The following is a 26,695-nucleotide window of genomic DNA, read 5'->3' as shown; positions in this document are numbered from 1 at the left end:
AGGCGGAGGAGGGAAGCAGGGAGGGAGGGAGGAACGGACCGACGGGCGGAATTTCACATGAACCGGCGGCTTCACCGGAGAGGTGTCAGCGGTAAATGAAGCCCGAAGACTCGTCGTGTCGTACGGTGTGATAGTTCCATGTCGGTTCGGAGTGTGGGCGTCGATAATGTCGGACGTTAAAACCCGATGAAGTTCCCCAGAGGTATCTGCCGGCTGCTGGGCTTAGGAGGCGGTGAGTACAACCGACTACCGGGCAGCCGTTGGTCTCTCCTGAGTTAACGTTAGTGCCACAGGTTGTGTGAAGTTTACGGTAAAACAATAGTTTTTTAACGTTTTATCCAGTCACACTCGCGGGGGTGACAATGTGTTTTCTCAGGAGGGGGGCTGGAGTCTCCCTTAGAGAGGGGGGGAAGAAGTTCATCCATCCGGGAGGAACTCGGAGTAGAGCAGCTGCTCCTTTGCGTTGAAAGGAGCCAGTTGAGGTGGTTCAGGATCATCTAGTAAAGATGAACCCTGGGCGCCTCCCTAGGGAGGTGTTCCAGGCACGTCCAGCTGGGAGGAGGCCTCGAGGAAGACCCAGGACCAGGTGGAGAGATTAGATCTCCACACTGGCCTGGGAACGCCTCAGGATCCCCCAGTTAGAGCTGGTTAATGTGGCCCGGGAAAGGGAAGTTTGGGGTCCCCTGCTAAAGCTGCTGCCCCCGCGACCCGACCCCGGATAAGAGGATGAAGATGAGATGAGATGAGATGAGATACTCCAAACTATAATTACATTTTTAGATATCTATAATACCATTTCTCCTAGTTGAAATTCATTTCTTACAAGTTCTTCCTGTGTACAGATGGTTTTGTGCCATTCATGTTTGTTGGCCTTTCCATAATTACACTTTAGATATGAGGAACATTGTGGATACCTGTAGTTTAATTACTACTGGTAAAAACGCCCATTTCAGATATCTACAATCCAGTTGTCACAGAATGAAAGTAAAGCTTTCCCATAAAAATATATGTATTTAGGTCGCTCCATGTAAACAAGCCAGTCATCTCATCTCATCTTTAGCCTCTTATCCAGGGTCAGGTCTCGGGGGCAGCAGCTTTAGCAGGGGACCCCAAACTTCCCTTTCCCGGGCCACATTAACCAGCTCTAACTGGGGGATCCCGAGGCGTTCCCAGGCCAGTGTGGAGATCTAATCTCTCCACCTCGTCCTGGGTCCGGCTTTAATCCATATTATCTGTAAAAGCTGTATATATATATATATATATATATATATATATATATAAATAAATAATACACCTATGGGGCATTTTGAGGGGTACAGAATGGAATGAAAGTATAGCTTTTCCATAAAAAAATATGTATTTATGGTCGCCCTGTGGCACAGTGGTTAGAGCCGTAGCCCCATGTAACAAGGCTGAAGGTCCTTGAAGCAGCGGCTGCGGGTTTGACTCCGATCTGCGTGCCCCCCCCCCCCCCCCCCCCCTCTCAGCCCTTTTCCTAATTAAGGCTTGAAGTTGAAAAACTGCCAAAATACTCATCTTTTAATATATATAAACTGAATTAATAGAAGGACAATGACTTTCTGGGACGTTCTGTTTCCATTGTAGCAGCCAATAGCGTTGGGCGTTGCCGGTTGCCAGGGTTGTCTGTTGTTGGGTGCAGCTACTGTAGGCTGGCACTGGGTGAAATGGAGTTTGACTATATACCCCAAATGGAAGAAAACAAAAACATTCCAGGTATCCACATTGTAATTTCGACCATCCTTACCATCAGTAGGGATCGAATCATATGGACTTTTTAGAGCCGATGCCGATACCGTTTTTTTACCGGTACAGACTGCCGATTTTCTCGAGCCCATATTTAGAGCTGGGACTACTTTTGCTCCCTCAATTTACATCATAAAAATGACACAATGATGATAATGAAATGTTACGAGTTTCACTTTTTAAAAAAAAAAGAACATTTATTGAATTTAAAAAGGCGTCTCCAGCAACAATGAAGGGTTATGATATAATATAGGGATTTAAAGCCACTTTTTTACTGCAACAATGAGAGGCTGCTTCAGTTTGTCCAGTCAGTATGAGTGCAGACATTAACGCCATGAGAGCCCCTGCACTTAAGCCGTGTTAGCAGAGAAGCATCTGAAAAAAACAGTAGGTTTTACACAACATTATATTTATATTTGGTCGCCGCACAGACAGCCTTGTAGTCATGTATCTGGTAACCTTGTGAATGTTTCTATCTTCCATCCCAGATATGACGTAAACCTGGCACTCAGCCCGAGCTTCTTTGTGTTTTTAAACTTTCCATACAATCGATTTGATCAAAACTAACCTGCAGTTGTGTTTTTATGGGTTTACACTCAGCTGGCAGCACGTCATTACCCTAAACAACCAAAAATATTTGACTGGCAAATCAGTTGACGACTCCCCACAAGAATGTACAGAAACTGGTTTGACCGCAGCTGCAGCTTTAATTCTCTTTTATGGTCAAATGACTGTGACTGTAAATAACCCCGTCCTCCATGTAACGAATGTTGAATTAAAGCTTCACTGATATCTCAAAGGTTAGTATAACGTCGGGCCTAAACCTGGTTTCTATCCTAAAGATCCAGTTCGTCCAAGACGGCTGTAAAACTAGTGAGTGCCACAAAAACACTTAAGATGAATATGACAGTGAGTATGAGGAAATACATATGAAACATGATCCTTGGCTGAACCCAACATGTGAAAAGCTTCTTGCTCACAAGAAGCATTATTGTTATAGTTACATGACTTAGGGCGCACTCACACTGTCCTTCCGCACCGCGCCAAAACAGTCTTTTCGGGTCAAGCCTAGTGCGTTTGACCAGTGTGAGTGCACCCGCTCCGTGCATTACTGTGGCCAGCGGGCCGTCCACGGGCGTGCGCACGTGTACGAGCACGACGCCTACGCCGGTTCTGGCGTCATTTATGTGCGCCTGTTGGGACATAGAAAATAGAAGGACGAACCATGCGCGGACATTTAACAATAACAACAATGGCGGTGAAAGGTTCACGTTGGTGTGATGTGGAGGTGGAGTGTTTACTGCAGATTTGGTCGATGAAAAGATTCAAAAACAGTCGACAAGACGCACAAAAACTCTGAGGTCTATGGAAAGATTTGTAAACAAAGCGACGCATCGCGATGACGTCATCAATGCGTGTGACGTGTTACGGCGTGATGACGTATAGGCACCAAGAAGCATTTGCGCGAGGCCCAGGTAGTGTGAGTACAAACGGGCCTGGGGCGCGGGGGGAGAGGGAGGGGGGGACAAGTACCCTAAAGCCCGGGGCACGGTGCGGAAGGACAGTGTGAGTGCGCTTATAAAGTCCCCCTTCACTCAAAAATGTGTTTTTCTTCTGCTTCTGTCATCTAAAAGGTCTGATATTGACTTTCCTGACATGCCTTTAAGCAAAGATTACTTTGTTGAATGAAAACTGTGTTAAACTAAATATTAATCATAACAGAGTTGTTTTTACATACCTACTATTCTTTTTATAACATGTCTGGAGTCAGACTTTAAGGATTTTCTTAGCAAAAGTGGGCCGTCTCTCCGGAAATCATAAAATTGTAATAGAAAGAGTAGAATAGAGTGTTGCTATTTTTAAGGTCGTCGTCTACCAAACTATTTCCTTGTGGGATTCTTGGACTCACGTCACCCCGCCTTGTCCCATTTATAATAAAATAAAAAACACCTAAAAAGTCCTGAAATAAAAGCATCAAACTTGTGTAATTGGAAAGAAGAAAAGGACGAGCTGCAAATATTTAGATCTTCAAATATTACAAATTTAATTAAATCTAGGATCAGCTCCAGAATTCAAAAGTTTCTATTGTGATTGACTTACTAACCTTTACTTTCAGTTATGTTAACATTACACTGTTGCCTCACAGCGAGAGGGTTCCTGGTTCGAATCCCGGCTGGGGCCCTTCTGTGTGGAGTTTGCATGTTCTCCCCGTGTCTGCGTGGGTTTTCTCCGGGTTCTCCGGTTTCCTCCCACAGTCCAAAGACGTGCAGGTGTTCGGTTCATTGATGACTCTAAATTGCCCGTAGCTGTGAATGGTTGTCTGTCTCTGTTCGTCTCTATTTGCGCTGCGATAGACTGGCGTCCTGTCCAGGGTGGACCCTGCCTCACGCCCGATGTCAGCTGGGATCGGCTCCAGCCCCCCGCGACCCCGACAGGGACAAGCGGTTGAAGATGAATGAATGAATGAATCCTTCGCTGGTGAAGAGGCATAACATTTGACATTATTCATGTGCGTCCGTTGTGGTATCGGCCTTTTCCTTCTCCATGCTAACAGAAGCTCCGGTAGCTGAGCTGCTAAGCTAATCACTAGCCGCTCAGAGTTTACAGAGAGGGAGGGGGAGTGTGAGGGGACGAGGCGGGATGACGAGAAGCAAGTGAGACGATGGGATTGGATGGAGGGTACGAGCCAAAGGGAGCTTTTCTGGACCAATGGTTGTCAATATCTATGCAGGCCTACGGCTGATACACTTAGTGGATTTTTTTTGTATCTTTTTGCTAGCTTTTTGTAGATCGGACTACAGGACCATAAGCGTAAAAGATGTTAATAATAATAACCAATATTCCAAATCATAGACCGTAGTTGTAATGCATGAGCACGCTCATATTAAACAACTTTGTTGAATGCTAACATCTCGACTAGTAAACCTATTTTATTGAAGCAGCTAGCTAGTGCAGAAGAAGTCTGATTTTGTTGTCCTCAAAGCAATTTCAGTCAAAAACAACTGGACTGGTTGTTTGTCTAGGAAGACGTTTCACCTCTCATCCAAGAGGCTTCATCAGTTCATGTACGCATCTGACCTGTGTATTTCAAACCCGGTAACACACTCAGACAGAGACTAGTACATCCGAAGGACAGAACACCACACCACCACAAAAGCAACCTGGATTATGCTGTCCAATGCAACGAGGAATGCAAAGATCTTTACATTGGAGAAACAAAACAACCACTGCATAAACGCATGGCCCAACACAGGAGAGCTAACTCCTCAGGCCTGGACTCGGCTGTCCACTTACACCTCAGGGAGAAAGCCCACTCCTTTGATGACAGCAATGTCCAAATCTTGGACAGAGAGGACAGATGGTTTGAAAGAGGAGTAAAAGAAGCCATCTATGTAAAAGTGGAGAAACCATCGCTAAACAGAGGAGGGGGTCTGAGACACCACTTATCTCCAATTTACAATGCCGCCCTTTCATCCCTTCCCAGGAGATTCAACAATCTAACCTCAAAGGACAACTGTTCACACATGGCCTCCTGTGACCCCAACGACTGTCGTTCAGACTCAATAGAGCAATAACGACGTCGAAACCAACTGCCCACCACCGACTGTCACTCTGTCGACGGGCGTGGGCACTTGGAGCACAAAGGGTTTCAGTGACATCATCGGCCTTGTGAGAGGTTAAATACCTGGATCTCCACACCAGTTAGTTGGACCAGTCCCAGCCTGGTCAGATGCGTACATGAACTGATGAAGCCTCTTGGATGAGAGGTGAAACGTCTTCCTAGACAAACAACCAGTCCAGTTGTTTTTGACTGAAATTGCTTTCAGGAGAACGATGACCTGGACGAATGAGAACATTCACAGGCTTTCTGATTTTGTTGGTTTCTACTCAGATGACCTTGAAACACCTTGAAGCAAAGCCTCACTCCAGTCTGTGCACACCTACTGCAATATTACAGGACTTCATTTTTGTTGACAGAAAATTGTAAATGATGGAAAAACCTCTTTTGGTGTAAAGCACTTGAAAGCACTTCAGGTCATCGTGCAGTAAGTGAGGTAAATGTACAGTAAGCAGGTCATAGTTACAGGGAAATGATCTATTGTGGACATTACGGTAGTTTCTTGTCTAATGTGAGCCTTCAGTGCAAACCCATTTGCTTATGAGCCATCGGCTTACTTAGAAGTCGTGCTCCTCTAACAAAGTCAGCAGAAATCGGATGTTATACTCCACTTAAGTGACTCATAATTGCATTATAACATCTTTAAAAACAGTAAAAGAATCATCAGTCATATGTTGACCTTTGGTGTCTGCAGCATGGCCTCGGCAGCTGGACTCATATCTGGTTAGACACACGCCTACATCCTAAACACCATTTTCTCTTCCTGTCATTTATTTCCTCCGGACCTAAATTAGGTTTATCTCGAACCAGCGAGTTTCCTACCAATGTTGCCGTATCTCTTCTTGTCCTTGGACTGTCTCACTGTGGTTCATCATGCTCCCCTCTTGGCTCTCACTTCATCTCCTCACTTGCGTTTAAATGCACTTTTAGAGGAAGAAGTTGATCTCTCAAAAGCTTCGGAGAACAACGTTAGATATCAGTTATCGCTCAGCATGAAAATGTATTAATGGAAATAGTCGTTTGACAAAACACTCTACTTCCTAGACCGGTGCTTTCAATCAGGACGAAATGGCCAAAATCTTCTATCCAGATATAGATAATTTCATATGTTGTTGATAATATATGTAAGGTAAAGCCTATTTTGTTTACTCTTGTGTTCGGTGAATAGGCCTGAGGAGGGGCAGATTATACATTGTTCACCACAGTAGCTCATTAGCCCTGAGTTTCCTGTTCCTTGAAATGATTTAGCTAATAGAGCTCAACAGTGAGGTAGACTGACCACGAGTGAAACGATGGTCCGTGCCCCCGTAGAAGCCACAAGTAAGAAACAGGAACATCAAACAGACCCAGATCTACGGAGAACGGCCATCTGTCTTGACCGGGTGGGGAGGAAGAAAAGGAGAGAGAAAGACAGACAGATGGACAGAGAGACAAAGACAGACAGGGAGACAGTCCCAGAGATGAAAGCAACCCACAAAAGTAACAGTAACTATAATAATATCTATAGTAATGTGAATATGACTCATATGTTATAACAGTTAATACAGCAGAATAGTAGAAACAAGCACAGCTAAGTCGATAGAATATGACAATGATAATAATTATGATGGTAAATTTGATCAATGATGAGCAGTAGTAGAAGAAAACCACTTATGAAACTTTGTTGACAGACATATTCTGTACATCGATGATGTAAACGCAGCATCAGAAAACATTTGTACAGGACCTCTGTGCGTTGTTAAAATGTATGAAAGAGCCTAGTCTGTATGTTTAGGTCATATCTCCATGACAAAACTGAGGGGGTGAATTTTTGTGGAGCAGGCTAGGTTTTATTTTATTGGAGGTTAAAGTTTATGAATGTGGGGCGTGGCCTCTTGAGTGACAGCTTTCTCACTTCCCCTCGGAGCTATACATCAGCCAGATGGACGTATCTCCCTCCCCCCAACGTCACATACATGCCCTTTTTTGGTAAGAGGAATTGAGGTGGAGTCAAGGTTGAGAGAACAGACCCGACGGGTATGCTACGTCCATTTTTTATACTGTCTGTGGTAGAAACAGGACCTATACACAAGCATTAATGGAGAGATGCCAGAGCGAGGACTCAGCACGTGGACAGGTGCCCTGAGCGTTTGAGGATTCAGTGCATTGCTCAAGAGCACCTCAGTGCCTGGGGGGTGAAGTGGGACCAAATTGATTACATTTGATGTTTTAGGCTTTCGGTGGCTAACCGTCCCGGCTACATAACCCCTTAAGGGAATCCCTTTAGGGAAATATCAGACATAAACTGTATACTTTCTAATTTCCCTCTTTAGGAGTTAATACGTTGGTGACAATCCACTCTGTCAACAATTCAAAAACTTCCAGCTGTTCAGAGCCTTCACTGGATTATGAAAACAGCCACAGAGAGATGTGTGTTTTATTATCAGCGGCTTAATACTGAGAAAAGCGGGGACATAGAATCAGCTGAAATGACGTAAACAGTGTGTGAGAACAGCACTTGTGTTCAAACGATAAGCGATGAGTGCTGCATGACGTGTGTTGTGAGGCCTCTTTTGGAACCAGCCTTTATGTATGTGTTCATACTCATCGCCATTATTAGAATAACGTGTATTTATAATTATCTTTAAAACCCAGTGCTTTTGAAATTTCTCCTAGGTTTGTCTCTTGTCTCTATTCAATGTGAAAATAACAACTTACAGACCACATGTCCCATATTTAGTGTGTTTTAGTCACTTAGTGTCAGTAAAACCTTTTCCAACACTAGAGCCAAACCGTATTAGGCCTATAATAAGTCATGTGTACTACCATGTTTGTTTTCAACTCTCTAAAATGATGTGTAACAGTATAGCTCTAGTCCTGACGTCTCAAACAGATTTTCTTTCTCTCTGCACATAAACAGAAAGACAAGCAATGAAAGTGTGTGTGTGTGTGTGTGTGTGTGTGTGTGTGTGCGTGTGTGTGTGTGTGTGTGTGTGTGTGTGTGTGTGTGTGTGTGTGTGTGTTTAAAAGAGAGGAGGAAACTGTCAAGGCCACCGTGCCTGGCAGCCTTGAGAACCAGATTCCATATCAAACAGTAACATGTGGTTTGTTACACAGAGCTCATTGTTGAATCCTCCTCCAACATTTTTGGAGTTGAAATAAAACTTTCTTTCTTTTCCTGTAACATCAGATGCAATCCATCTACCTAGCTTGCTTTGAAACCTGCGGTATATACGGCACTACTTACGAAAACTGATAAAGTCTGTGGACAATACATTTATGCAAATAACCTTGTGTTGCATGTGGAAATTCTGGCAAGTTCTCTTTTAGTTGTCTTATGTAGTTGATGAGAAAGTTTCCATGGAGTTGAATCTGCGGAGTCAATATTATGAACCTGAAATGAATGAAAAGTAAGTAAGTACCCGTAAGATCTCACTAAGTCATGTCAAGATGCTTAACTGTCTTCAAGGCTGTCATCATCCGACACAAGCTGCAGCAGCTATTCAACCATAATCTGACGACAGATTAAACGGTCAGATTAAGTTACATTCATTCATTCATTCATTCTTCAGACTGGCAGAGTTTGACGTGTACATTTTTCACGAGTTGTTTAAAGTATAATAAAGATGCTTCTTTCCTATCTGAAAGCATTTCTAGTTATTATTCTATAACTGTAATACATGATGCAATATGAAATACACTTGCTGATGTTACTGTGTAAGTGAGGAGCTGCCTTAATTGTCCTCTGTAGACGTGATGGGCATTTTTAAGGTATGCTACAACTCGGTGGTCCTGAGCTATAGAACTGTCAGCCTCAGTAGCACTAGTGCTTTGTGCTGAAAAAGTTACATAACATACAGCCCTGGGTATACTGGGGCACAATGTAGTGAACACCGTATGCACACGCAAATTACGTTTTGGGTATTTCATAGCGGACTATATATATATATATATATATATATATATATATATATATATATATATATATATATATTAGGGTGAGAAGTTCAGCCATCCGGGAGGAACTCGGAGTAGAGCCGCTGCTCCTTTGCGTTGAAAGGAGCCAGTTGAGGTGGTTCAGGATCATCTGGTAAGGATGAACCCTGGGCGCCTCCCTAGGGAGGTGTTCCAGGCACGTCCAGCTGGGAGGAGGCCTCGGGGAAGACCCAGGACCAGGTGGAGAGTTTAGATCTCCACACTGGCCTGGGAACGCCTCAGGATCCCCCAGTTAGAGCTGGTTAATGTGGCCCGGGAAAGGGAAGTTTGGGGTCATTTGCTGAAGCTGCTGCCCCCGCGACCGGACCCCGGATAAGTGGATGAAGATGAGATGAGGTTATAAATCAAGTAAGAAGTAGGCTCATTTTCTCATTGACTTCTGTACAATCTGATTTCTTTTTGCGACCAGTGGAGTTGGAGTCCCGTGCTGGATATTCAAAAACAGTGCAGGTTTAAGGCACGTTGCTTCACGTTTCAGGCCCGGTGGTTGCCACTTGGCGGGTTTGTAAATGTGTGAGACTGTTGGGGAACAATATAACTCGGACTTGCAGCAAAACCAAATTATTCCATCAGCCATGTTGAGTGTGCATGCATGCTTGTTTCCAGAAGGTGCACACAGATGTGGCTCAAAAGGTTTTCACTTGACTAGTAAATGTATTGTTATCCCAAAGATGTATAACCTGACTTCATTAGGGGAGAGACTGAAGTAATATGAAGAGGGGAGGTGAAAAAATAACAAGAGAGGACAATCCACTGGACGGAAATTATAGACTTGAAGGTGTTGTCGTCCGTCCAAGACGCTTTTTTTAGTTCTGCTGATGAGTGGGGGGTCCTAGGTATCTAAATCACAGGAGGCCCTTCTTGCAATGTGGACTTTACAGACTGTAAATCCTTGTAATTCTGGGAAAATATTGACCCATAAAATGATGGTATTTATTTACACAGGTGTGTTCAGCCTATTACCTTGTAAGACCTCACCTCAGGACTGTGTGGATGTGTGCAGACCGTACTTGTTTCCCACCCCCCGGCCCTCCCCGTCTATAGTGTTGAGTTTTGTTGCACCTGCTATGGTGTGACAACTTAAACCTATCTCATTTTTTTCAATGCGATAGAGCTGCAGATTAGTCCCAGCCAATTTCAGACTAGGTTCTTTTACACCGCACACCATCCAAACACACTGTTATCCAAAACAAGCATGTAACTCTCTCCCTCCTTCCCTCTCTTCTCCGGTCTTCCTGTGAGTCCGGTGGTGTTGCGGCTCTTAATGCCAAACAGATCCAGTTTCTGCTCGTTCCGAATGTTTCTAAGCAGACGGGGAACTATTCTGGGAGTTTTCTACCCTCGTCTTTTATCTGTTAACATTGTGTTTGAGGGAAAAGAATGTGAGTTCCCCCTCAACACGTACTTTTTATCTGTCAGTTATGCTGAACATGCAAGCCGTTCGTCTGTATCAGCAGTTTTGTTTCATTAAAGCAACGCAACCCGTCGCTTGCTGATGAAAGCTTTTACACTTGTTTCACTCAACATGAGGTAGGGCTACGTGGTTATTAAAACAAATAGTCTGTTACCGCCCTTTGCTCTTTTCTAATATATTAATTAACGAGAAGCAACTGTAAATCCTGCCCAGATCTTCCACCATGCTTCGTTCTTGTTTACCCGGTGGCCCTGTAAATAGATGGTGAAGTGACAAAATACCGCAAGGAAAACAGACCTGGTCGTCTAGCAATCGCATGAAGTGAAAGACTCCCCCGCTCCACACCTGTCGTGTGTCTCTCTGCTGCTGGTGTGAGTGCGCGGTACCTGATCTGCTCATCAGCCGGGTGAGAATTTACTACAGCACCATCTAAGTTCTGCTAACGTAACTGAGCCGGTTGGCAAACGTGTCAACTCACTAAATGTGTCGACTCACTTGAAAATAGAGTTGATCCCAGTGTGATAACAGGGTTCAGGTGAAATTTAAACATGAGTGAGAGAGTGAAATATTGGAAGATTTCTAGAATGAACAGCATTTCTGTCCAGGAGGCCTTGGATATTTCTGGCTCGGTGACCTGTGAGTGTGGTATGCACGCCTCGTGCTGCCGTATTAGCATGAACCAAAACCGAGTTTCCCAGATCTTGACATCCCAACTATTCAGATTGCATAGCTTTGTTATTTGTTGCCTTTTGTAATTTGCACCTTAAATATTTGTCTTCAACGGCTGTATGTCACTATGTACCTGTGACGTTACTTTAATGAGTGGGCTTTTATTCATTATAACAGACTAAGTACTCATGACTGGTTTGCTCTCTGTTTGCATCGTCCAATCACAGGTTTCCACAAGATCATTGTGTAGTTTTGCGTTGGAAATGTCTCAGAAAACACACACACACACACACACACACACACACACACACACACACACACACACACACACACACACACACACACACACACACACACACACACACACACACACACACTTTCCATCACTCTCTCTAATGGAAATGTTTTGAAACGTGAATTTTTTTAAAATTTAAACCAGAGAATTGCCGGAGGAACTGACATAAATACAATGGGTGTTTATCTTTACATGTCATACCCTGTGTTTCATCTCTTATAGAAAAATGATATACAATATACAATAAACATATATTGTGTGTGTCTGTGTCTTTAGCAGGGCTATGTGAGGAGGAGATGGAGGTCCAGAATGGAGCTTCTGACCCGACAGACAGAAGAAAGAAAGACCAAGACTCATCGCAGGTTGAACATATATTACTGTATTTATATGTGTATGTACGTGTGTATATATACATATGTATTATGGATTTGTTTGTACTCTGTTATAGAATTGGTTTATTGGACTTACGTGTATAAAAAAACAAGTGGATTATTAATAAAACACATACATAAACTTCTAGGGCACTGTAAAAAAAATCATAGATCACATTTTTCTGATCTATGTGCACATACTTTTACGTTTCCGTTGGCTCACGAAGCTGAAGTCCTGAATGCTGAAGTGAGTTGAGAAGCTGTATCGCCAATGGCCACTGGCTGCGGCCTCAAAACAATATAATATGATCCATCAGTATTACATGTGCCAACTTTATCTCTTGACTTAACTTGTGTGACTGTGTCTCAAGCAGGCGGTGCTGAACAGTGAGGAGGGTTTGGACGATGAGGAGAAAACGAGAAGGAGAGCCGAGAGGAGGAGAGCCAAAAGGAAAGTGAGTCCCAATGATTCAGTCTGGCTGACACGACAAGACTCTGTGAAGCTCATGAACTGCAACCACCAAACATATCGTATTTTCCGCACTATAAGTTGCACCTAAAAACCTTCAGATTTCTCAAAAGCCGACAGTGCGCCTTATAATCCGGTGCTCCTTATATATGGACCAATATTGAGCCACAACAGGCCTCGCAACTACGGTGAGCAGCGGCCGACTCTATTTCCCCCGTAGAAGAAGTAACGCGCGGTGCATGTTGAGATATACGACTGCGCGAAGCGTGTCGTTTCATTTCCATGTGTGTGTTTGTGTAAAGAGCCCAAAATGGCTCCTGTTAAGAGACACGCTTACGACGCAGAGTTTCAACTCAAGGCCATTAGTCACACAGTAGAACACGGGAATAGAGCAGCAGCCAGAGAGTTTAACATGAACCAATCAATGGTGCCGAAGTGGAGGAAGCAACAAGACGACCTGCGCCAAGTAAAGAAGACTAAACAGAGTTTAGAGGGAACAGAGCGAGACGGCTGCAGCTGGAGGACAAACTCAAACAGTGATTTATTGAACAGAGAGCAGCAAGTAGAAGTGTCCGTACGATCACTGTTCCACTGAAGGCAACAGCGCTAGCACGATACTATCCAGCTGCAGACCTGGAGCACAAGCCCCTCACTTGACACAAGCCCCTCGCTTGACACAAGCCACTCACTCTGCACAAGCCCCTTGCTTGACGGAAGTGATGCAAAAGTTTTTTTTCAAGTGAGGGGCTTGTGCTCCGGGTCTGCAGCTGGATGCTACCCGCGCTAGCACTCTAACTTAACAACAATGAATTTAGAGGCGGTCCTTAATGTAACCCCAGCCTCGACTGTAGCGTCTGTTCAATGCGCCTTAAAATGTGGTGCGCCTTATATATGAAAAAAGTTTCAAAATAAGCCATTCATTGAAGGTGCATCTTAATGTGCGGAAAGTACAGCACCAGTACAAACTAGAGAGGATGGTACCAAGAAAAATAAATTAAAAACTTACTCTCATCACATCTCCGAGGTTTGTACCTAGCTAAAGTGTACAGTAAACAGTCTGATAGGGATACCTTTTGTGTTACGGACAAATCCTCTTTTTGAAAAATGTCCGAAGTCACCGATAAATATATGATGTCCGTGGTGCAGCTCACGTCTTTATTGTTACGATTCCTCCACTGACTGAAACAAATGCGTCTCCTGTGTTCCACACATCGCCACATCTGTTACCACGCCCTCATTTACTCACATCTTCCGCTGCCCCGCCTGTCTTCACCCCCATTTCACACTTTTTCCACACCTGTCACTGTATTCACTCCCTTCCCCTTTTCTCTCACCTTTGACGACACACCTTGCCTCTGTACCCGTGTCCATACAGTGCATATCTCTGTACCATCCCACAGCCACCATGTGCATGCTCTCCTTTCAGAGGCAGAAAGAGCGGAAGAAGCTGGAGAGGATGGAGGACGCTTCGGAGCAGGTGAGAACATAAGGGCCTAAACGCGTCTGCTGTTATTTCTATGTTTCTTGTACGTATAAAGCCATGCAGAGTTTTTATGTCGCCATAAGCATCAGACCTCGGCTTTGTAAGTTAACCTCTTAAATCAGAGCAATAAATAAACAGGCTATAAAAAACTCAACACTCGTAAGTTCGGACGAGGGAGTTAACAAGCAAAACAGACGTGGCAAAAAAGAAAAAATCACCAAACAAATCAATTACTATATGTAATACCAATACATACAATGTCTAATGATGTCTAATAATTTTAAACATTATTAATAAAGTAATCAAGCTTTCTGAAGAACGTTTCATACTCGGTGCACAGTCCATTGGTCATATATGTGCTCTTATATGTTATGCACGCATTCATGTGTATACACGAAGACCCCGATGTGTATGTGTTTGAATGTCTACATGAAAGTCAATAGTGTTCATTCATTCATTCATTCATCTTCAACCGCTTGTCCCTGTCGGGATCACGGGGGGCTGGAGCCGATCCCGGCTGACATCGGGCGTGAGGCGGGGTCCACCCTGGACAGGACGCCAGTCTATCACAGGACACATAGAGACGAACAGAGACAGACAACCATTCACACCTACGGGTGATTTAGAGTCATCAATGAACCGAACACCTGCACGTCTTTGGACTGTGGGGAGTTTAATTAAATCGTTGCAGAGATGTCAAAGAAATCTCACCATAATTAAACGTAAAGGTTTTCATTAACTTGCTTTTACAGTAGAATAAGTCGAAAGGGCGTCTGCCAACCAAGGTCGGTTTGAAAATGTGTGATTTTACCGAGGAACCAAAAATGACATGAAGAATGACTTCATTAATCCCGCAAGGGGAAATTCAATTTTTTCACTCACTGTTATTATACATGTTACACACACAGGCCTGAAACACACACCCACATGCACAAAAAGGACCTATATACATGCAATTAATGGAGAGATGCCAGAGCCTTGCTCAAAAGCACCTTGGCAGTGCCCGGGAGATGAACTGGCACCTCTCCAGTCACCAGTCCACGCTCCATTCATGGTCCACACAGGGACTCAAACCGGCAACCCTCCCGTTCCCAGCAAGGTCACCTATGAACTGAGCTACTGCTATATAACTAAATAACAAATAAATGCCTCATCAGCATTTTTATTTGGAAAACACAATTATGTGTGATAGCTTTTGCCCTTGTGTTATATAATACCGCAGGAAACCCCAGTCTGAACATGTGGATTACTTAGTTAACGCTGCTTTTGACGGTTAACAGGGAGAGGAAGCGGCTGGAGCAGTGTCAGAGAGTGACAGCGAGGAGGAGTTGAAGGAGGAGGCGGAGGAGGAGGAGTGGACCCCAGTTCGTCCCAGAAACACATTCATCAGCTCAGAGGAGGTGGGTTGAAGCCAAACCAGCATACTTAGCATGTCATTAATTCTTTCAAGAAAAAAAAAACGGTGTCAAACTCCAGCTCACATTGGGCCAAGTTTAAAAACTGGGACAAAGTTTCGGGCCAAACTCAATATCTGCAAATGTGCATGTGCCCTTCTCTCCAGATGTGTAACGCTGAACCTTTCCAGTGCAGGTCCTTGTTCTTGTCGTGGTGTTTCTTCTGTTTGATTCTTTGGTTACAGCCACGGTGACAAACAGCTCTTTACCTTCAGACACAGATCATCTGCCTCACACCGCTGCTGAAAGCTCCTGTCCTCCATCTTTCTTTGGGTCGTTTTTGGGGAGGGGTGGATTCAGTGTGTCTGCAGACACTGGTAGCATGGATGCTTATGTTTGTTAACAGAAAAGTAGACGTGGATGTGCTTTATACTCGCGGGTCGGCTCCCAGAGAACCTTGATATGATCTTGCGGGCCAAATGTAATTACATCGCGTGCCAGATTTGGCCCACGGGCCTGAGTTTGACACCCCTGCTTTAGAGGGCTCAGGCCAGTGAAGCAAAAGGTGGTTTGACTGCCCTGCAAAGTGTTCTTGAGCAGTTGAATATCCTGTTGACGTGAAATCCTTCTTCACTCGCTGTGAAGTAATTCTCCCAATATTGTGTGATCGCTTTGAAATTAGCTTTGGCAAAATTGCAAACTTGATTGGGTGTGGTGTCCTAAAACAAATATCAAGAGAGTTAACTGTCAATTGCTGGCATTGTCATATTCAACAACATGCCGTATTTGCTCATGTTGGGAGTGTACTCTGAACAAAAGCCACTTCCTACTGTTCTTTAATGACATATGGGATAGTTTGGCTATTCTGAAGTGGACTTAGCACCGCGTCCGTTTGAAGAAGCAGACCGGAGCACCGATACAGAGGCGAAGCAAAGGTAATAGATGGGGGCAGCAGCGACCTAAAAGGCACACCTAAAAAGATTTCACAGCTCCAGGCTGGAGCTGATCATGTCCTTGCACTGAGTCTGCACAGATTTACAGACAAACGTGTCAAACCACCTTTTGTAAGCCCTGTCGCTCCAGGGCGGTGCGCCCCAGGTTTTAGAGATGTGTTTGGTGAACTGTGAGTCGAGCTGTCCTCTGTCTTGTTCTCTCTGGAGAAGTTCACTTTGAATAGGTGGAATTGTTGAGATGTCATTCTGCAACCTTGAGGTCAGAGGGTTAAAAAGAAGTAAATCCAGTGCCTGTACTTGTACCTTCAACTAAGCATTTATAGACGAGTCTGTACTCTTTGCCATAATGTACCTCCTCAAGTGTTGAACATGAACTAAGCTGATTGCAAGATGACCACAGCGTTTTTTAAGCTATCTTGGTGCAGCTACTTTGTCGGCTTCTGGTCGGCTCCTTTGCTAAAACTAACCAACAAAAGAGTTTGGTATGAACACAGACCCTTATTTAGCACCACAGAAAGAGCACTGTAATGCATATATGCATTCAAAGTACAGGTTTCAGTCTCCTTTAGAAATTACAGTGCTGAACTTTGACAGGATGTCAGACCTGGTGTCGTAAATGTTTACTGTGGTTCGAGACAGGATGATGACTCAGGATTATGGCAGGGTGGTACGCTGGTTAAAGAGATTTTTTTTTATAAACATGATGTCATATATCACAAAAACAACCTCCTCGACCACAAGTGCAGAAATGGCCGGCACCATCGGAAACAGGCTCACTTCCTACAGACCGGAGTGAGACCATAGAAGTGTCTCGAGCTGTCGTGATCGTCTTCTCATCTTCTCATGCAACATCTCGGGGCTTTGACCATTTTGCATTTTTATATTCATTTATTCTTCATGTAAATAATCAGTATTTGATCGATACTAAACATGATGTTTATTTCATTCACCGTATTTTCTGCACTATAAGTCGCACCGAAAAACCTTCAAATGTCTCAAAAGCCGACAGTGCGCCTTATAATCCGGTGCTCCTTATATATGGACCAATATTGAGCCACAACAGGTCTCCAACTACGGTGAGCAGCCGCCGACTCTATTTTCCCCCGTAGAAGAAGTAACGCGCGGTGCATGTTGAGATATACGACTGCGTGAACCGTGTCGTTTCATTTCCATGTGTGTGTTTGTGTAAAGAGCCTAAAATGGCTCCTGTTAAGAGACACGCTTACGACGCAGAGTTTACACTCAAGGCCATTAGTCACGCAGTAGAACACGGGAATAGAGCAGCAGCCAGAGAGTTGAACATGAACCAATCAATGGTGCCGAAGTGGAGGAAGCAACAAGACGACCTCCGCTGACTGTTGTGTTGACGTTCCATTTAGAGCAGCTCCATCTAATGGATGCAGAACGTAACCCCAGCCTCCACTGTAGCGTCTGTTCTATGCTCCTTATAATGCGGTGCGCCTTATATATGAAAAAAGTTTCAAAATAAGACGTTCATTGAAGGTGCACCTTATAATCTGGTGCGCCTTATAATGCGGAACATACGGTATTTATTATTTATCAATATATAACATTGCATGTACGTATAATGTAATGTTAAATATAACGTTATTTGTTTTAGAAAGCAGCCTTCTGAGTACCTTTGCAGAGTCATTTCTGTGCACAGAGAAAAAGTCTTCAAGCTCAGAAAATTCACTATATTGGCCGCCATACTAGTAATCAGTGAAATTTTCCATTTGAATCAGAATTATTTCAGTCAAGTCCCTCCTCGGCTGGGCCCTAGTCTCAGATTTTGCTACTTGACACACAAACGTGCACGATTCAGTCCTCAAAAAAGAACTATTTGGAAACCACAAGTTGAAAGTGTAAGAAAGCAGTGGTGATTTGTAGAAAAAGCTGAGTCCAAATCACTGGACTGTAGTTTTTTCTGAAGACTTTTTGCCTTTCAGCTCCAAATATTGTGAGGAATACTTCACTTTGAAACATCGTGCACTCCAGGGCTTAGGATTCAGCTTTCCCCAGAGACGACACCACCATTTACAAAACATTCAAATCAGAATTCGATCAGAGCAGGTGTCTCCTGTTGGTTTTTTTTTGTGTTTTGTGTTTTAAACTTTCGTTAGCCGCCTGTTGCAGTGAGTGTTCTGTGTTACTTTGCTGCCGGTCTTTCAGGAGCCAGAGTGGGACGTCAGCAGTGCGTTTGTGGCCAACGCTGCCAGCCACATCAAAGTCAAAGCCCCGAAGAGCAGAGCGATGCAGATCTCCAGAGAGAACAAGGAGAACGAGGCCAGCAGCAGCCAGGTACACACACACACGCACGCACACACACACACACACGCACGCACACACACACACACGCACGCGCGCGCACACACACACACAGACACACACTCCGCCGTTCAATCCATTCATCCAGTTTGTAACCATTTATCCAATTCAATTCAATTTTTTTTACAGTGCCAAATCATAACAAAAGTTATCTCAGGACACTTTACAGAGTAGGTAAAGACCACACTCTATGACTTATTTATGATTTACAGAGACCCAACAATTCCCCCGTAGAGTACGGTGGCGTTGAAAACCTTCACTATAACAGACAGGAACGTCAGACAGACCCAGCTCTGTGGAGGACGCACATCTGTCTGCACCGGTTCAACCTCCTCTGTCATTTTGGGGGAACCTGTAAAGAGCAGACTGTAATTCTCCGGCATATTCTATTGATTTGTATCTGATGACAGATTAGTTGTATTTGCTGAAGATGTGGAAAGCAGTGAAAACCCGTACATGCGCACCATACTCACAAAACCGTCTGTTGTGATCGCAGGTGGAGAGCACAGAAGAAATGAGGAAGAGGAGGGGGGAGTCTCTGACAGGTGAATCCGTCTATTTGCTGGACCAAGTCTATTGCACAAGATACACTAATTATGTTGTTTAAGTAAATCCAGTCCCTCAGATTCCAAACTTCATATTTCATTCATCCTATTCTTCATGCTCGATCCTCTAATCATAATTAGTAGAATGCACCTTGTTAACATTAGTATAGAAACAGTAGCTTGATATTTCATGTTGTGTTGAGTCAAACCTTAGATGAAGAGTTTAGTTTATAAAACTCAAGTTGGATAGAAAACACTTTCTCCTGATGGGTAAGGCCCAAAAGTCTAACTTACCAGACATAGACACACAAGATGCATGGAAATGTCAGGTGAAAAGGAGGCCAACAATGAAAGTGTGCGTACATTGTGTCTCTGCATGCTGTATGAGCATTTATTAATAAGTAATATGAATGTAGAGGGCGGCAGTAGCTCAGTCCATAGGTGACTTGGCTGGGAACCGGCGGGTTGCTGGTTCCAGTCCCTATGTGAACCATGAACGGGGGGTGGACTGGTGGCTGGAGAGGTGCCAGCTCATCTCCTGGGCACTGCCGAGGTGCTGTTGAGCAAGGCACCGAACCCCAACTGCTCGGGGCGCCGGTCACTGGCAGCCCCCTCGCTCTAACATCTCTCCATAACTGCATGTATATAGGTCCTGTCTGTGCATGTGTGTGTATTTTGGGCCTGTGTGTGTAACATGAAAAAATAATAATAATAGAGTGAAAATTTAATTTCCCCGTTGTGTGACGAATAAAGGAATTCTTCTTCTTCTTCTTCTTAAAGGTCAAGGCAAGGAAATGTAGGGGGAGAGGGGAAGCAGGTGTCAGAATAAGGGATATTTCACTGATTCTTTCACTGATTCTTTCACTTATTTACCTATAAGACAAAAAAACCTTTTCTATTTTGGCACATTCAGTAAAGATAGATGCACATCTCCGTGCTGCTGTTTCACAGCTGTGAACACATATTTGAAATGTTTGACTGTAGCATTCCTATTCAAAAACCAATGTCCTGAGTACTGAAAATAATTCACAGAGCACAGTGTCCCCAGATTTTACACAGAATGAATCTTCAGGAGAAGGAAGTATGTGTATCGAGCCAGCGAAAGTCCTAAAAGTGCAAATGTGCGTACTTTCTCCAGCGCAGGGCATTCAGATGTTCGAGCGAGGCCTGTACAGCCGGGCAGTGGACATGTTTACAGAAGCCATCTTCTGTGACCCCAAGGACCACAGGTGAGCTTCACTTACCCCGTCCTTCCTAACTGCAGCGCCTCATTTGCCCTTAATAAATATCTCCATCTGTGTCTCTGACGTGACTCTCACAGGTTCTACGGCAATCGCTCTTACTGTTATTGGGTTCTGGAGCAGTACTCCTCCGCCCTCACAGACGCTCAGAGGTCCATTCAGCTGGCTCCTGATTGGCCAAAGGGATACTTCCGTAAGGGCTCTGCTCTGATGGGGTTAAAGGTATGCACCTGATACGTTTGCCTGGCTACGCCGGCTTATCATTCTGGGATAGGGGGTAAAAACTCTCACCGTGTAAACACCATACCCCGGGTCAAATTCTCAAGTCAACACAAGCCCGATTGCCGGTCACGAGTTGCCACCGCAGCGTGACGTCCGGTTGCGTTTCTCCAAAAAGTTGAATCCGTCTCAACTTTTCGCCACAGACCGCTGCAGTACAAGAATAGAAAGACATGTTTTCACTTGTCCGCCTGATAGAAGAAGAAGAATTACTTTATTTATCCCACAACGGGGAAATGTAATTTTTTCACTCTTATGTTACACACACAGGCCCGAAATACACACATGCACAAATAGGACCTATACATGCAATTATGGAGAGATGTTAGAGCGAGGGGGCTGCCAGTGACCAGCGCCCCGAGCAGTTGGGGGTTCAGTACCTTGCTCAACAGCACCTCGGCAGTGCCCAGGAGATGAACTGGCACCTCTCAAGCCACCAGTCCACGCTCCATACATGGTCCACACAGGGACTTGAACCAGTTACCCTACGGTTCCCAGCTATGTCACCTATGGACTAAGCTACTGCCACCCCCTGATCGAGTCTGAATGCCCCGTAAAACTACCTCCAATCCTTCATCAACTATTCTGACGTCATGTTTATTGATTTTACATTTAGCATGTCTAGCTGGTGATGTTTGTGTGTGTGTGTGTGTGTGTGTGTGTGTGTGTGTGTGTGTTTATTCCAGCACTACAGTGAGGCAGAGGCAGCCATGGAGCAGGTGTTGAAGTTGGATCAGCACTGTAAGGAAGCATCCAGTAAACTATTTACCTGCCGCGTCCTGCAGCTCATGGTGAGGAGGACCAGTAACTAGAGAGCCCGACTTCTTTTCAAGGCTGCCACCAAAGTTTATGAATTAAAGTTAAAATATGCATGCACATAAAACCAGGAGCTAAAATCAGTTCATTTTAACATTGCAGACTTTTTTTGCACATATACATGATGAATGGTTAGCTGGTTGTTAATAGGTCAAGCTGGATTACAGTCCTGCAGAGCCACTGTCCTGCATGTTTTCGGTTTCTCTCTGCTCCAACACACCTGAGTCTAATGCTCTGCTCGTTATCAAGCAGCTGATGCTCGTCACAGTTTGATCATTGTTAGACTCAGGTGTGTTAGGGCAGGGAGAAACCTAAAACATGCAGGACAGTGGCCCTCCAGGACCGGAATTGCCCACCCCTGATCTAGAGGAACAAGAGTTAAGATTATTTAGTAGCTTTAATGACCAGTGTCAGGTCTTTTAGTCTGAAATTCACTTCCTCAAGATGAGGCAACACGTGCTGGGTGTGTTGGAGGGAGTTGATTTATTTTACGTCTCAGAATCTCACACATGCCACCTAACCAGTTTGTTGCTTTAGTGTCTCGCTTCAGGGCATTTGCAAAGAAATGGATACCTTTAATGTGCTGAACCTTTGAGTTTTCCATTTCATTTTTTTTTTGTTTGTTTGTTTTGACTTTAGGAGTTGGGTTTTGAGGAGACGCAGAGTCAACTGCTGCTGGAGAAGTTCACCACAGTTCAGGCAGTAATCAGCTCACCACAGGCTCAAAGTAAGAGTCGGCTGCAGTAGCACTTCTGTCCACACTAGGGCAGCAGTCATCATCAGACCACTGACGACACATAATGGCAGCGAGACTTCAGTGTAAAGAATTAAATACAAATGACTATCATAATGAACACACTACAGACAGTACAAGTTTAAACAGCATTAAGGGGCAGATACATATGTAGTTTGCAGTCAAATATATGAAGTGTATTGGATATAAGTATGTATGAATCCGACCTTGTTATACTGAAGTATACATTGTATGAGTAAGCCGACACATAACCATACATGAACTGTTTTAAAGTGTGGTGAAACCATGTGTGGCACCATGGAGAAGCTGTTTGCATTGACTGTTATTGATATGCTGTTACATTGAGCGCTGTCAGCACATGAATGTAGCTCGTCACAGGAGGACGTGTCATTTCCAGCAGTTCTCAGTGATCAACCACTTTACACACAGCTCACTGATGCTCTGTTTTTATTGTTTCCTCATTACATGACGTCTACTTCCTGTTTCCTGTTACTCCTAGCACCGAAGCACGTGTATCAACAGGACCAGAGTGGGTATGTTGTATGGCTATAAACAATACACATAATCGCACCAGGCACTCGATATGATGCCATCATGTAAACATATACACATTGAACTTTCGGCTCTTTGTCTAAAAGCATCTGTTGGACAAATAAAAATACTTGCACTTGATCCTCTCCTGTGATTTTTGCCGTACTTTCTCTCTTCCTCTTCACATGCTTCCCTTGTGTTCTTCCCTCTCTCTTCCTCTCACCAACTTCCCCTTTTCTACCTCGCAGGAGCTGTCGCTCTCTGTGGGTTGGGAACGTCACAGTGGAAGTTACAGAGAAAGACCTCTGGGATCTCTTCAAAATGTAAGTGTGTGTGTGTGTGTGTGTGTGTGTGTGTGTGTGTGTGTATGTGTGTGTTGACGATTTTTTTCATTTATAGCCAGGGCAGGAGCAGAACACCAAAAAAGGCAGTCAGATAAAGCCCGTCAAGTTATTTCAGTACAGCTATGAAAACAAGACATGCTTCACATACCTTTGTTTTTTACGAAGCACAAACGGTGATGGAAGCAGTCGTTGTTCTGATTCTTCCCGTACTACAGCTGTAGTTACTGCACTGCTACAGTTGTACTGATAGTGACGGTTGTGGTAGTTGTTCTGATTCTTCCCGTACTACAGCTGCAGTTACTGCACTGCTACAGTTGTACTGATAGTGACGGTTGTGGTAGTTGTTCTGATTCTTCTCGTACTACAGCTGTAGTTACTGCACTGCTACAGTTGTACTGATAGTGACGGTTGTGGTAGTTGTTCTGATTCTTCTCGTACTACAGCTGTAGTTACTGCACTGCTACAGTTGTACTGATAGTGACGGTTGTGGTGGTTGTTCTGATTCTTCCCTTACTACAGCTGTAGTTACTGCACTGCTACAGTTGTACTGATAGTGACGGTTGTGGTAGTTGTTCTGATTCTTCCCTTACTACAGCTGTAGTTACTGCACTGATACAGTTGTACTGATAGTGACGGTTGTGGTGGTTGTTCTGATTCTTCCCGTACTACAGCTGCAGTTACTGCACTGCTACAGTTGTACTGATAATGACGGTTTGGCTCGAATTGGTCACGAGATAGCATTAGTGGGAGGCAGAGGAACATGATTTTTCACTGATTATCTGTCCTGTGTAATATTGTCAAGATATAATAACAGTTTAGCAACTATGACATCTTATTTTTTACAAGATTTGTAGCTTAAAAGCAGCCGATATGAATAGAAAATTTCGAATGAATTAATTTGAAAATGACAGTCAGCAGCTTTCTGGGACCTTTGTTCCACCCGGTGATAAACTGCATCAACAATGTGTATGATGTATCGAACTGTCAACCAGTATCAACACGCCATAGGCCCATACGGTCATTTCAGTAAAAGACAACACTACTGCATATTTGAATAATAATCAGAACAGTGTTTAAGACATTTGCATCTGCATGAAGCGTCACAGGTTGGTAAACTGGGCTAATGTGGACACACAGTTGGTGAATGGTAGTTTGTCTCTGTGCGTCTCTATGTGCCCTGCGATAGACTGGCGTCCTGTCCAGGGTGGACCCCGCCTCACGCCCGATGTCAGCTGGGATCGGCTCCAGCCCCCCGCGACCCAGACAGAGACAAGCGTTTGAAGGATGAATGAATGAATCCTAAAAACATTTTGAGTTATATATCAGCAAACATATCAATATTATGCAAATAGTAAAAGTGCAGCAGGAGTAGCTTTAGTGCTACTAGTTGAAACGGTATCACTCCCATCAGTAGTGGAAGGGTCGGTGTACCACTGTTATTATAATAATGACAGTATTGATTGTCAGAACTGGATATGAGGCACAACCTGCATCACTTTGGCTGCACATCTGTACCACAGTGCTCTGCTGTAGGGGTTTGAGACTCTGTGTTTCCACGGTTACAGGTTCGGTGAGATAGAGAGCATCCGAGTTCTTCACGAGCGCTTCTGTGCCTTTGTCAACTTCAAGAATGCCAATATGGCTGCCAAAGCCCTGGAGAAGCTGCAGGTGAGTGATAGGTGAACAAACTGGACGTGATGTTTCTGATCTCTGATGTCACCGTCAGTGTCTGAGCATGTTCTGTTTCCTCCTCTCCAGCGGGTGGAGCTAGGGAGCAGCAAGCTGGTGATGAGGTACCCGGACCGTTGGATCCAGCGCACCCTGCCCACCCTGCCCAACTCAACTGCTGCAGGGTACGGAGCAGCTGACTCATAATGTGTCTGTGTGTTTGCAAAAATGTCTCTACTCTGCAGGTGTAAACCTTAGATTGTATATAAAGATGGACGGCTTGACAGCTCCCCTATAATTAAGCGAAAACATACACACAATCGCCCCCTGGTGGCTGGCTGGAGTACGAGTCATATATGTTTGCCACAGATGGTTTCATTTTAGCTTTAGTTTAAGTTTAGGTTTTGATAATGAAAAGTCGCTGGGGATCGGTAAAGTCTCCGGATCAGTTCAGAACAACGGAATGAAAATTTGTAAAATGCTCCGCTGGATGTTTATTCTTCAAGATCGCTGATTCACTCATTTAGCTGTCAATCAAAAAAGGACTCCACCTCAGACAGCTCATCCAATCATCATGCAGAAGCAGAGTATCCAGGTCAGCCCACTGTCCCATAGACCCCCAGAGACGCTGAGCGTCTGATGGGCGGGACGAAGCCCAGCATTTATCCAATGAGCGTCTAGTTTGGCTGCAGTGGAACAACCCGCTCTGCGCTTCCCCACTGAAGTCAGTAGAAGCGTCCGACTGTGTAAAGAGCTGTGGTGCTGTGGGGATGAATGAGAAGGAAGTTGCGCCGCTTACCTGTGATAAGGAGCTGATTCTGAACAAAAGATGAAGGCTTTCTAGCGCATATTTAGACAATGAAATAACATTTTTTAGGGGAAGCTTATTTTCCCTTGCAGTCTTAGAGAAATCGCCAAGGGTCATGCTTGACACCGCCCAACTGAATACAGCTCATAGGACAGTTTGAAAAAACACACATTATAATCACAGTAACACAAATGAATCAATGTCCAATGTGCACATTTCTGTGAATATGACGCAGCAATCGTCTCCTCTGGTTCTGTCCATGCAGGTCCAGGCGATGCGTACCTATAGACGGAGACAAGTGCTTCTACTGGCGGACCACGGGCTGTTTCTACGGCGACAAGTGCCGCTTCAAACATTTACCAGACCAACAAGGTCGAGACAAAAAACCATGGCAACCCTAACTGTGTCCCCCTTTACTCTCGAAACACCACCATCAGGACACATGAAAGAAGGATTTACAAAAAGGAGAAGAGGACGAGAGGCCTGAGAACACTGACAGCTGAATGTGTGTGAGACAGAGGGTCAGATATGGTTTGTACGTGATAGCCAAAGGGACATGATGTGGAGTTTTACCACACCTCGAGCAAAAACCTCCAAGAGCCGCTTAAAGAATAAAGTCATGTGATGCAGCAAAACTTCTGATGCAAGGAGGTCCTATAATTTATTGGAAGCATCACCGAGGTGGTTTTTTTTTTAGCTCCATTTGGATCGAACAGAACCCTGATGAACTCCTGGTTCCTGCACGGAGATCTCCGCTCCTTGGGAATTACGTCACCTGTCATCCAAAGGATTTACTCAGACGACTGCGTTTGGTTGGAAACGCAACTAAAACCCAAGCGCTGTCAAACTTCGTCTCTTTAACGCCACCGTTGAATCGTGTTAAAGTCGAGAACTATTTTCATATGTTTTCAAGAAATTATTTCAAAATATTCGGACAAAACAATAAAGGGAATGAAACTCACTGAACAAATTCAA

At 44.3% G+C, this 26,695-nt stretch overlaps 1 protein-coding gene across 4 annotated transcripts; it reads left to right on the top strand.

The window, feature by feature from the left end:
- On the top strand, positions 1 to 26,695 carry LOC310957754 (uncharacterized protein). Of its 4 annotated transcripts, none has more exons than XM_083928468.1 (16): positions 1 to 232; positions 12,016 to 12,098; positions 12,482 to 12,562; positions 14,003 to 14,053; positions 15,340 to 15,459; positions 18,579 to 18,707; positions 19,231 to 19,279; positions 20,418 to 20,508; positions 20,601 to 20,742; positions 21,486 to 21,590; positions 22,255 to 22,342; positions 22,869 to 22,902; positions 23,149 to 23,223; positions 24,810 to 24,912; positions 25,003 to 25,097; positions 25,986 to 26,695. In XM_083928468.1, exons 1-16 carry the CDS (start codon positions 187 to 189, stop codon positions 26,119 to 26,121), a joined length of 1,428 nt encoding a protein of 475 aa, XP_083784594.1. In that variant the 5' UTR covers positions 1 to 186; the 3' UTR covers positions 26,122 to 26,695. The 4 variants fall into 4 exon arrangements, with proteins under 4 accessions (XP_083784594.1, XP_083784593.1, XP_083784592.1 ...); XM_083928467.1 differs by having other exon boundaries at positions 12,479 to 12,562; XM_083928466.1 differs by having other exon boundaries at positions 12,013 to 12,098.

This window comes from Echiichthys vipera (genome assembly GCF_963691815.1).
Source record: "Echiichthys vipera genome assembly, chromosome: 2".
In the NCBI taxonomy this organism is placed as follows: Eukaryota; Metazoa; Chordata; class Actinopteri; order Perciformes; family Trachinidae; genus Echiichthys; species Echiichthys vipera.
Note: the sequence above shows the minus strand (reverse complement) of the source record. Positions and strands in the feature narration are given on the sequence as shown.